Source organism: Rhipicephalus sanguineus, chromosome 3, assembly GCF_013339695.2.
Source record: "Rhipicephalus sanguineus isolate Rsan-2018 chromosome 3, BIME_Rsan_1.4, whole genome shotgun sequence".
Classification (NCBI taxonomy): Eukaryota; Metazoa; Arthropoda; class Arachnida; order Ixodida; family Ixodidae; genus Rhipicephalus; species Rhipicephalus sanguineus.
Window position 1 is genome coordinate 211716477 of NC_051178.1, and position 11207 is coordinate 211727683.

General features: G+C 46.9%; 2 protein-coding genes across 2 annotated transcripts; one reads left to right on the forward strand and one right to left on the reverse strand.

Moving 5' to 3' along the window:
- Positions 1 to 3483: 3483 nt before the first annotated feature.
- On the reverse strand, positions 3484 to 5645 carry LOC119388246 (ATP-dependent DNA helicase Q1). The gene has a single exon (XM_037655917.2). It carries the CDS (start codon positions 5444 to 5446, stop codon positions 3545 to 3547), a length of 1902 nt encoding a protein of 633 aa, XP_037511845.1. The 5' UTR covers positions 5447 to 5645; the 3' UTR covers positions 3484 to 3544.
- A 588-nt stretch (positions 5646 to 6233) lies between these two features.
- LOC119388247 (profilin) lies at positions 6234 to 9976 on the forward strand. Its single transcript, XM_037655918.1, has 4 exons — positions 6234 to 6518; positions 7294 to 7468; positions 7982 to 8079; positions 8430 to 9976. Exons 1-3 carry the CDS (start codon positions 6396 to 6398, stop codon positions 8077 to 8079), a joined length of 396 nt encoding a protein of 131 aa, XP_037511846.1. The 5' UTR covers positions 6234 to 6395; the 3' UTR covers positions 8430 to 9976.
- Positions 9977 to 11207: the final 1231 nt, after the last annotated feature.

Genomic DNA, 11207 nt, shown 5'->3' on the forward strand with positions numbered 1-11207 from the left:
TGTGTCTATAATGCCACTGGCCTGTTGGATTCAGATGCAAAGAAGAGCTTTTTTTATGGACGAAGGATTGTGGTTCCTTTTCAGTGCAGCACATTCAGAGTAATAAGCGAAGCGTCATTCCAATCACGGGTACTTTTATGTCAGCAATTAGGCTAGTTGGTTAGCTGAGTGTGCTGCTTTTGTTTGTGCATTGGGTTTATTTGGCTCAATGAAAGCAATGTTACATTAAATGTCACTGCATGCCGAAGAATTGACATAGCGTCTATTGTTCAACATTATTTTAATCTCCTGCTAACCCCCCCGCCCGTCGAAGGGCCAGTTTTGTATTGTTTTTCGGTAAAAGGTGGCAACCCTATGTCCGTGTGACAGGGGCATAAGACAGACGACTAACCCACAGTTTCCAGCAAGTTTTTGCACTTGAAGGGTCCCTGCAACACTTTATGAACATGATCAGATAATGCTGCTTATCGGTAGTTGAGGCTCCTGTTGAGCCAATTATAGTGCAGCATGTGGTAGAAAACTTACAATTACGTTCCAAAGACTGCTAAAAATTGCTCGCTCTTCTCTCAGCATATTATGCCATTGACGGGCCCAACTATGTCATCAGAGGGGAGGACGGCCATTCACTGATTCGAACATTCTTGTGCTGGATAGTTCTATGCAGCCGCCATGTACCGGCGCCGTGCTGTCTAGGATCACACATTAGTGATACTAACAGGCTTGTGATCACACTGAAAGTGAATTGATATGTTCAAAGAAAAAAGATCACGCATGTCATAGCTTCTTGCCCCTTTGTCATCCCCTCCTGTGTAGCTTTCAGGCCACTCATCAAGACAAAAGGGGAGAAGCACTTAGAGTGTGGGACACTTTTCTTGAACTCCACTCAAACTTGATAAATTCCAAAAATTTTTTGCAGCCATCGATTCGCGAGGTAGTTAACTCCAATAGTGAGATCATTCGATGATTACATAGCCAAGTGTTGCAGGCTTCCTGCAAGGATAGAATACCCTGATGGGTGTTTGTTTTATTTTTACTGCAGAGCTATTTAAGCTTTTCGTTGCGCAGGGTAGCGTGAACGGAAATGATCATCGTTATGAGTCGGCACACGCTCTCTTCGTCCTCCTCTTCACCTTCTGCTTCACTCCTACAACATGTGCGCCGATTTCTCCAGCATAGGTGCAATAACTCTGATTGGCGATTGAATGAGTACAGAGGCAGAGAGAGAGAGAGATTGTTGGTGAAAACATTTCTTGGCGAGGCGATCCCGCAATCCAAAGGCGAGCATAGTAACCACTTGGCTATCCAGGCACGCTAGCAGAGTATAGTATAGTATAGCAAGTGGGTGGGAAAGGGAAGTGAGGGTAAGGAGGAGAGAGTAAAGCATAGAAAGAAATGGAAAAAAGACAAAGAGAATAACTGATGGACGAGAGATTGAGTACAGAGAGAGAGAAAGGGAAGAAAAACTGGAAAATATGGAAAGAGAAGAAAGACAGGAAGAGATAGAAAGACAGAAAAATAAAAAGAAACATACAAAAAAGAGATAGAAAAATGAGAGAGAAAGGTGGAAAGAGGAAGCGAGAAATAAAGAAAGGAAAAAGTGAGAAAGAAATAGAGAAAGGATCAAATAAACAGTCAAAAAAAGGAGAAAAAAACAGAGACAAAGAAAGAAAAATAAAGAGAAATGAGGCAGGCCGCCCAGCTCCACACTTCCTTCAGGCTTCTGCACCACTAGTGCAAAGCTACCTTAATTTTTTTAAAGCCATTTGACGCTTTCAACTTTCTGATTATCACTGCATAATTGACCAACATGCCTTAAAAACTGCCTTGCTAAACAGAATTTTAACAGGTCTTGTGAGCTTTCATTTATTTCCAACAGCAACCTAAATTTCCGGATCGTTGCATGTAATTGCATGCGTGCGTTGTTCAACATCCTACACTCATTTACACTGATTCTGTCTTTTGAATACAGATGTCCTAAATCGACAAACATTTCCCACTTGAGTGTGGGTATACTTGAAGCACACAAGGTATGGGCTGCTGCGAAGAGCTTAAATAGTAAAAAAAAGCTGTTTTTAACAAGAAGCTACTTTTGTTGCAATAATGAGTATATGAACACTCAAGGGATATTTTTGCCGGAACTGTCTCGTTCCGTATAAAACCCAAATCGATAACATCGCCTCAGGCATTCTATGTTCTATGTGCGAACAAAAGCTTGAGAAAGCTGCAGACGGGCACAGCTCAAGCACAGGTGGAATGCGCTGGCTGGCTCCGTTGGACAAATGGGCATAAAGGGGCGCCGGTGGGGGAGCTGCATTGTTTGGGCAGCAACTGCGAACTTTGATCAAAAGGGCGTGGTCAAGCGCACTATCTCGACAGACATCAGTAGATGACTTGCACACACGCTGTTTTCTCACGGCTTACTTTGCAGCGAAGTTGAGACGACAGACGTTTCGCTGGCCGTATTTCATTACACCAGCATTTTGTAGAGTTACACGAAATCGGATCCCAGTGGAGTTAGCTGCTAGCCTTACTTCGCATAACATTCCAATTTGTTGCTATCGTATTCATTGCTTCGCCCTTGAGATGAAACTGTGACATTGTTTTGCATAAAAGGATTTTAATTAAAGTGGAAAGATAGTAACACCTTAAAAATTCCCAGAAACATTCTTGAAAATACTTATCGGGTAGCACTGATATAAGCATCACAGTGTCGTGGTTTCATGCATGATCCCAGCTGTGGCAGTTGTTTCAATGGAGGCGAAATGCTGAGGCCCGTTTACTGTGTGACGTCGGTGCACGTAAAGAACCCCAGGTGGTAAAAATTATCCAGAACCTTCCACTACAGCATCCATCTCTCATAGACTAAGCCGCTTTGGGGCATTAAATTTCATAAACGAACCAACCATTAACGGCAAAGCCTCCAACTAAGCCAGTCCTCAAGTGATTTAGACTGCCAAGCAGCAGAAGATGGGAGCATGTGCAGAAAGTGACGGTCCAAACATGCCAACCCCGCCTTGATGGAGCTATTGTTTGGTGTTTCTATAAAGAGCGATAAGCGAATTGATTACAGCAGAACTAGTTGCCTAACAAATGTGACCTGCTTTGCAGCCAGAGGATTAAAAATGTTTAACTCAGGGAGCCCTAGGCAGCGCGTGTTGTGTTCCTTCTTCGTGTCATCTATTTGAGCACCATAAGAGTTCCCAGAGATGTTTTAAAGGGTTGCCCAACTTTCAGTGAAGCCTTCTATGTGCTATCACCAAACTTCGCTAACCACCTGAGCACTTTCAAGTATGCCAAATAAAGTGGCTTCCCTGAGAAAAATTTACAGTACTCTGTTCATCTCATTTCTTGTACAGATATCAGTAATACAGCGAAATGTATACGTCAGCCGTGACCACACCTTCAGTTGTCAGTGAATGCTCATTTAATGGCTTTCAGCTTGATGAAAAGGTTTCTGCTTCCTTTTGAAATAAGCTTCACAGCACAGGAACTTTGCTTATTAAACACAGGTACATCAAACGAGCAATAACAAACTTAAAATGTTTTAGTCAATCACAACCACATCTTGGGATGTTGGATCACTGAACGACTTGTGGTGCTTTGAGGTCTCACTTCTTGGTCGTTTGCTTTGAGCATCATCACTCTGCTTGTGACGCTTCATCGAAGCTGGCAGCGTGACTTCTGGTGGAGCTGCACTTGCTGTCAAGAAAGGGCAATGAACTTTTCCCCCTTTGTCAATTTCTGCTTTCTTCTCACCTGTGCGAATATAACTTATGTAAGCATAAGGGGTGATGTGGAACTTTTCAGCCAGGTAGCCTTCCAGCAGTGCCCATGCAACTATTGTCTCACACCGTTCCCGTGGAAGGTCAGTCTTTGTAACTCCTCGTTCTTTCCATTTCTTGGCATCCTTGCCCATCCAGGCGTCAATCAACTTTGCTGCTGTCAACTGTTCTTTCGCCTCACTTGCTGCAGCAAGTATTTTGTAGATGTTCTTCAAGTGCACAGTGATATCAATATCTTTCACTGACCCTTTTATTCTACAGTTGTCACAGATGCCATCATGACAGCGTATGTCTTGCTGCTTCTCTCCGAAGTGTCGCAAGAACATGACACGTCGACACTCGCGCACTTCCACACAGTACCGCACCATCGTGTAGACGTTTTCTCGGCCACACTTCTCAGTGAAGACAGACGTCGTCTGGCGAAATATGTCAGCGAACCGGAAAAGTATCAGACATGTAGCTGGTTGATCATCCCTTCCTGCACGGCCACTTTCTTGGTAGTAGTTCTCAACTGATTTTGACAGTGTGTGGTGAATGACAAAGCGCACATTTGACTTATCAATTCCCATGCCAAAAGCAATGGTTGCAACAATGACCAAAATTTTGCCATGCATCCAGCGAGTATGGACACTGCTGCGTCTCTGCGGTTCCATACTGGCATGGTAGGAGTCCACAGCAATACCATAGCCTTTCAGCTCATCAGCCAATTCATCAGTCTCTTTGATGGAGAAACAGTACACGATGCCACACTGATTTTTGAATCGGCCGAGAATAAGCCCGGCAATTGTTTTCACAGCTTCATCATTACCCGTAGGCTTTGCCAGTACCTCATAGACAAGGTTAGGCCTGTCCAGCGGTGCACGCAGTACCACAGCACTCTCTATGTCAAGCATCTTCTGGACATCGGCAACAATGGCTGCGGAAGCTGTGGCCGTGACTCCCAGAATTGGCACTTCTGGAAATTGGCGTTTCATGATGGCCAAGTATTTGTAGTCTGGCCTGAAGTCATGGCCCCACTGGGAGCAACAGTGCACTTCATCTATGGCAAGCCTGGCAAAATGCTTCCTCTGGTACGCTTTTTCCAGCATGGACATAAACCGCTTACTTTTGGCCATCTTTTCGGGTGTGACGTACAGCAGCTTCAAGCTGTCCTCTCCTTCAGCCATAGCCTTCAGGATCTGATTAGTGTCTTTCACAGAAACGTTGGCCGCCAACATAGCAACTGGGTACGACATGGTTTGCAGTGCCATTACCTGGTCCTCCATGAGTGAAAGCAACGGCGACACGACGACAGTGACGCCTTTCGCAATAAGCGCTGGCAGTTGGTAGCAAAGGCTCTTCCCGCCTCCGGTTGGCATTATGAGAATGCAGTCTTTATTAGAAAGGGTAACGTTTATGGCTGGAAGTTGCATGGACCGGAAGCTCGTCATGTGAAACACATTTTCTAGCGTTTCATTAACTCTATTTGACCACGGGAAATTGGACTTGCTCCAATCCGTGCGTGCAATCTCATCCAGCGATTTCTGTTTCAACTTAACAGACAGTTCGTGCTTTCTCCTCAGGAGGCTTTCCCGTATCGTGTTAAGACGAACTATCTCCTTCTCCGTCGATATTAATTCTTTTTCGACTTTTCCAAGTTCTTGCTCCCACGATGACAGAGCCATTTCAGCAGTGAGCGGGTAAAACCAAAAGCTTGGGCACTACTCGCCAATGAACGGTGCTCCGGAGCAGGTCGTACAAAGCCGTCGTGCTCGAAGAGACATGCTGTCAAACTTCCACTTTAGCGTGGTGTTGACGCTGGCGCCATGAGAATTCAGCTTCAGCGATAATCTGGCAGGGGCCGCCACCGATTTCCATTTCCGCCTTGCGTCACGGATGAATCACAGCGGTGATCGTGGTACTACGATCGTCGTGCAAAAGTGACGTAACGACCTTGCGCAGAGGAAAATAGTCACCGTTTCGAATGAACTTACCTAATACAAATCCACGTAACACACCATTTTAAGTGGTGGAGTCGCAATTCGTAGCTGTACCCAAACGAATTAACAGTTGTTTGAAAATGTTCAATTCTTTCAAATTTTGCGCGCATTTTTGAATGGGCCGTCCGTAAGCCCACTGATGCCCACGACAAGTGACTAGTAGCAAGATGAGATAAAAGTTAACGAAGGCAGTTGACATTTTACCCTCAAGCGGCTCTTAAAATTCAAATGTTTGAGGAAATGTAACTGTACACAGTCCTCGTGAATGCAAGACAGTAGGGTGGCAGCATGCGTACTAAACCAACTAAACCGCACGTTATGCGCACTTTCGATATCAATGCGATTCACAGTCACTGTTTGCCAGTCGCCTAGAATGGCGATGATGAAAAATGCAGCTGATAATTTCCCTCTCGTCCTCGCCGGGCGGAGTGACAGCTGCTGGGTGCCGGTATAAAAAGCGAGGGGCCGGCGGATTCCGACGTCACGTGCACCGGAGGCGGGCGGAGTGATACCAGCGTGCGCGGATCGGTGGCTCTCGCAGTGCCGGCTTTGTTGGATTTTGAGCGCATCTGGTGCCAGCGCTGCGGCTTCGTGTCGGATACCTCTGTAGTGCAACGAAAACAACGCTTCGGAAATGTCTTGGCAGACGTACGTCGACAACCAGATTTGTGCACAGGTCAACTGCACAGTAGCCGCAATTGCTGGCCTCAACGATGGAGCCATTTGGGCGAAATATGAAAAGGACTCCAACTGTTCGGTGAGCAAGCGGCTCCAATGCCGGTGCCTCGACTAGGCCTAACACGCCGACATGTTCAATCACCTTTGTGGCCGGGTTTGAAAACAGGGCCTTCATTCCACGCCGTCGACTGTGCTGCTATTTGCAGTCTTTCGACTGCTCGTTCGTTTCTAGTCTTCGGCTTGCACTACACCGGGCGTTGGCCGTCGTTATCGCGCTTGAGATGGGCTTTGAGCACCCGTACACGCCCAAAGGCGTTACCTTGTTTGTCAAATTTTTCCGTGAACGTCACCAAATCTAGTGCGCGATTTCTTCGCAGGTCGCTGCGATTTTTTCAGTTGTTCTGCTGCGACCGTAAAATTGACATTTTGCTGCAAATTGTTTTTCGCTGTATCTGATTATTTTTCAAAATTCGTCTTGACATTGGTAGCCGCTGCATGTGCTGGGTATTTTTACTTGTGGCCGCAGCATTGTATTGATATATGACGTTCGCCTGGCGCTAGCTTCTCCTGTATTCGCGATTTCGAAATAATTTTCACTTGGCCGAGTGGGGTGTGATGCAAGCTGGATTTGACGAGTGTTTCACATCGTTTGAGGATTGGTGAGGTAGGCCTAGGTGTGCCTGAGCTCGGGTTGTCGCTGTGCAGGTCTGCGACGCGGTGTTTTAATGTATCCCATAGCCTGATCGGAGGGGGAATGTTATCGAGCTAAGTTGGGGCGGGGCGAATTTTGGTTTTTGGCCGCCGGTAGAACCTGTTTGGGGGGAGGCTTCATCTCCTTGCTGGTATCTGCGCAGATCACGCAGCAGGAGCTGAAAACCATCGCTGACACGATGCGGACCAACCCTAGTGCTTTCAACGAGACCGGCATCCACCTTGGTGGCCAGAAGTACGTCTGCCTATGCGCCGAGAACAACCTTGTCCGGGGCCGAAAAGGCAGCTCGGCGTTCATCGCCGTCGCCACCAACACCTGTGAGTACCGGTACTACCAACCTTGCGCTTATCTGCGTAACGTTCAAACATTTCGAGCAAGCGATTAAAGCCATCGGTTGTCTAGCGCGTGGAACGCAGACTGGTACACTTCGGACAGTTGTTCAGCCTTAGTTTTGTTGGTGGTGCATCTGTTCTGTTTGTGTGGCTGGTATAACCGCCAGACCGACCGCCTTCGCTCTTTGAAGCTTCCATTACACCTGTGCGACTTAACGTGCGTGCAAGTTGTAACTTGGCGGCCTGGGTGTAGCGCTAGCAATCTTGGAAGACTGGCGGTCCCACAGTGGCCGCGTTTCGACTAGGGCAAAATGCGAAATTACCTGATTACTTATATTTGGCACCAGAAAGGACCCCATGATGACCAAAGGTGATGTGCCTCGTCATGGCACCATGGTTTTGGCACATAAGTCGTACATCACATATATCTTGCTATTTTTCTGACCTTAACGCGGCAGCAGTCTCAAACGTGCCTATACATTGCTTTCTGAATTGCAGGTCTGCTGGTAGCTGCCACCATTGATGGCTTCCCTCCTGGTGTGCTCAACACTGTGGTCGAGAAACTAGGAGACTATCTGAAGCAAAATAACTATTAGGTATGTTTGTTGATGCTCTCGTTAACATTTGTTCGCGTCTCTTATGGTCTGCTTTCTTTGGGCCAGCTATATCTTAGCATGGCAGGATGCAGCTTTTGTTTTTTGCTTTGCTCTTTGGTTGTCTCTTCTTGGTATTCCCAATTGGGAGCATTCATTTTTGCCAGAGGCACAAGCTCCCTCTTGCTACAAGTCTTCACTGCCCGTGGTTGTCACTTGACACATGTTGCTTCCCTAACAATTCAATTGCGTATGCAATGCCAATGCAGCTTGCCTGTCGTACTGCTGTAAAGTTGTAGTAGGCGATTGTTTCCGTGGACGTTGTGTGACTGGATTTTTTTTCTTTCCTGCAGTTTTACAAAGCAAAGGAAAGCGCTGTCTGCCACGAAATTGCTCGTGCCGCCTTCTCCCCCTTGTCGATCCTGCTGTCGCCGCCATCTCCGGTTTCCTTCCTGCCCCCTCCCCGATGGTCGAACCATGCCAACATGGCGGCGTCTACCCAAGCAGCCCCACAGGCCCCTGGAACTTCAGTTTTCACCGCCCTAACCTTAAAAAAAAATTCACTTTCTTCTCTCACGAGCACTGTTAACACGACACGTCCGTGAGTTCTGCCAAGTCCCGCTATTGTTTCCGTGAAGGGGGGGGGGGGTGCAACAGCAAAGGAGAGGAGACTCCATCACTTCTTGCCTGCATTCGTTGGCACATTTTTAATTGTGAATTGTAATCTTTTTTTTTTATGCGTTACAATGTTTTTTCACCTTCTCCTCCTCTTCAGTGTTTTTAGGTGGGTCGGGGAAACAATTTGTGCGTTGAATGGCGATGCTGTTGAAGCCACTGAACACCATAGTGTTGCGCCAAATGCACCGGTTGGAATAAATTCCAGTGTTGGTGAACTTATACCCAACTTTTTTTTTTATGCACACATGTTGAGAGGTGGACAGGTGCTATTAAATTATTTTGTGCTGTTTCTCTTCGTCCTTGTTTGGTTTTTCTTTTTTTCATGCTTTTTGCTAACATGTTCTCTTAAGCGCTAGGGATTGGTGCTGACATGGATGGGAAGCGGGCCAAAAAACAAGGCATTTTCCTTCCATATTGTGCCGGCTGATGCGCCAGACTTGCTTTCAAACCTAGTGCCATTTCAACACTTCCCTGTCGCATGAACACTATAGCGTTTTCACCCCTTAAAAAAAAAAACATTCAGTGCCGTGTATACTGAGAGCCTAGTCAAGGAAGCTGTGTGGTGGGGTTTCATACATTTTTATTGGGGATGTATGGATGAGAACGGACAGTTTCGTGCATGGTGCGGAGTGATTGCCCGACTGTTCGTACGACGGGCAGCAGCTTCTGGCAAATGCTGCTGGGCAAGTGTTTTTTTTTTTTTTCCTTGAAATTGGAGGCCAGCTTTTTTCCACATTGCTGTTGCCGGCATTCAGTGGCATTTGTAGGCAATTTGTTCTCGTTCATGGCTGTGAGCAAATGTGCCCTCTTGCCTTGTTGGTGTGGGATGTTTGTAAAGTCGTAGCTCCTTTTCTGAGCGGTAGTGGGTCCGTTCAGATGGAATCCATGGTGCTGGATAGAAATGGAGCAATTGTCTGTAGCTGCTCAAGCCGATGGCCGCACTCGTTGTTTTCCAGTGACTGCTGGTGGTGCGAGACCTATCTTGTCTGGCCCGAATAATGCATCTGGAGTAACTGTGCCGAACAAATTTTTTTAATCCCACTTCGTTTTTTCGAAATAAAAAAAAAAAGTGCTGGCACATTCTCAGTGGCCAGGGAAAGTGTTCTGAAGCCCAAGGAGAGTTAGCGCGGTCGCGACCATGGCATGAGGGCTTCGGAAGTTCTTCGACGACTTAACAATTTTGTTTTATATGCGGGAATAAAGGAATGATAGTGACCTTGAACGGCTGGTCGTGGTGGTTATTGGCGTTCTCGCCACAATGTTGCTTTGGTGCATACCATGGGACAATCCAGATTCATACTCGATACGTGGGATTGAGTCTTCCACACAGTGCATAAGCTGTCGTGGTTGGGCACCGGTGACCTAGCATGAAGGAGCGGTGCTCGAAACGAACAATTTGACGCGAATCAGCAGCTGGGTGATAGGAATAGTTCAAAGCGACCTAGTTCAGTTGGGGAGGCAGCGTGGAGGCGTCCTGCAACCGCACGTACGCGTGCTCTTTGCGTAGATTGCTGTAACCGTAGCATTTGGGTAAGGCGTAATAAACGGCAGAACACTCGAAACGCAGGCTTTCAACATTTGATAGCGAATACCACGCGCAGCTAACGCGAGAGATTATTGAAGTGTATTGCATCAATGTTAATATCTTGGTGTGTAATTTGTGCACCGGTTGCGTTATTGCAAAGAGAGATTGGCCATTTGAATCCGCCCTTGCGCATAACGAACACATGACAGTGATTTGTTATTCTATAGTCAACGGCGCTGTTAAGTGCCCCTTTCTATACCCCTTTCACGTGTGCCTCAACACGTGGTCTTCGCTTCGCTATGAAATGAAAGTCGCCCTGTGTGCAGTCTTCGCTGTTCTTGCATTTATTATGACCTATCAACACGCCCGCGTTTACACCCTTTAAAGGTAAGGCAGTTTTTAGAGGAGCACGGCCTGTAAATAAAGATCATTAGGGCACATGTCGGTGATGTTGTAGGGAAGGTTGTCTACATTCGCGTCGGCGGACTCGTCTCTGAGTAGAGTGTACTGCAGAGTACATTCAGGATCGCAATGTTATACTTCTACGCTCTTCACTGAACAGGTTGAGAACTTGTGCCTCGCAAACTTGATCGAATGAGGAGCCCAGTTGGATGCATGCACGGTCACTGCGCGCTTGCCACCCGTCATATCTGAGAGGTGCTGGCAAAAACCCGCACGCTCCTGAAGAGCTGTGGACTGGGAAAACCAAAGGAGTGCTTTACCGAGTAGCATAGGCATCCAGCGGCCGTGGTATAGGTTATATGTGCCGCTGCAGTACTGAGAAGACGGGCAGGAAACCTATTAAATCCGCCGCAGAATGACTAGCGTACGCGAAAATGGGACTCTGCCTCGATTGTCTGAGCTTGAAGGAAAGTCGTGCAACAGCCACGCATACACCGAAGGTAGCCTCCAAATGTTTGCCCATGTT

Bases quoted from the DNA above. Each gene is read 5' to 3' on its own strand.
- LOC119388247 (XM_037655918.1), top strand. From the start codon at position 6,396: ATGTCTTGGCAGACGTACGTCGACAACCAGATTTGTGCACAGGTCAAC. The intron at 6,519-7,293 runs GTGAGCAAGCGG...GTATCTGCGCAG, and splicing joins AAAAGGACTCCAACTGTTCG to ATCACGCAGCAGGAGCTGAA. The intron at 7,469-7,981 runs GTGAGTACCGGT...TCTGAATTGCAG, and splicing joins CGCCGTCGCCACCAACACCT to GTCTGCTGGTAGCTGCCACC.
- LOC119388246 (XM_037655917.2), bottom strand. From the start codon at position 5,446: ATGGCTCTGTCATCGTGGGAGCAAGAACTTGGAAAAGTCGAAAAAGAA.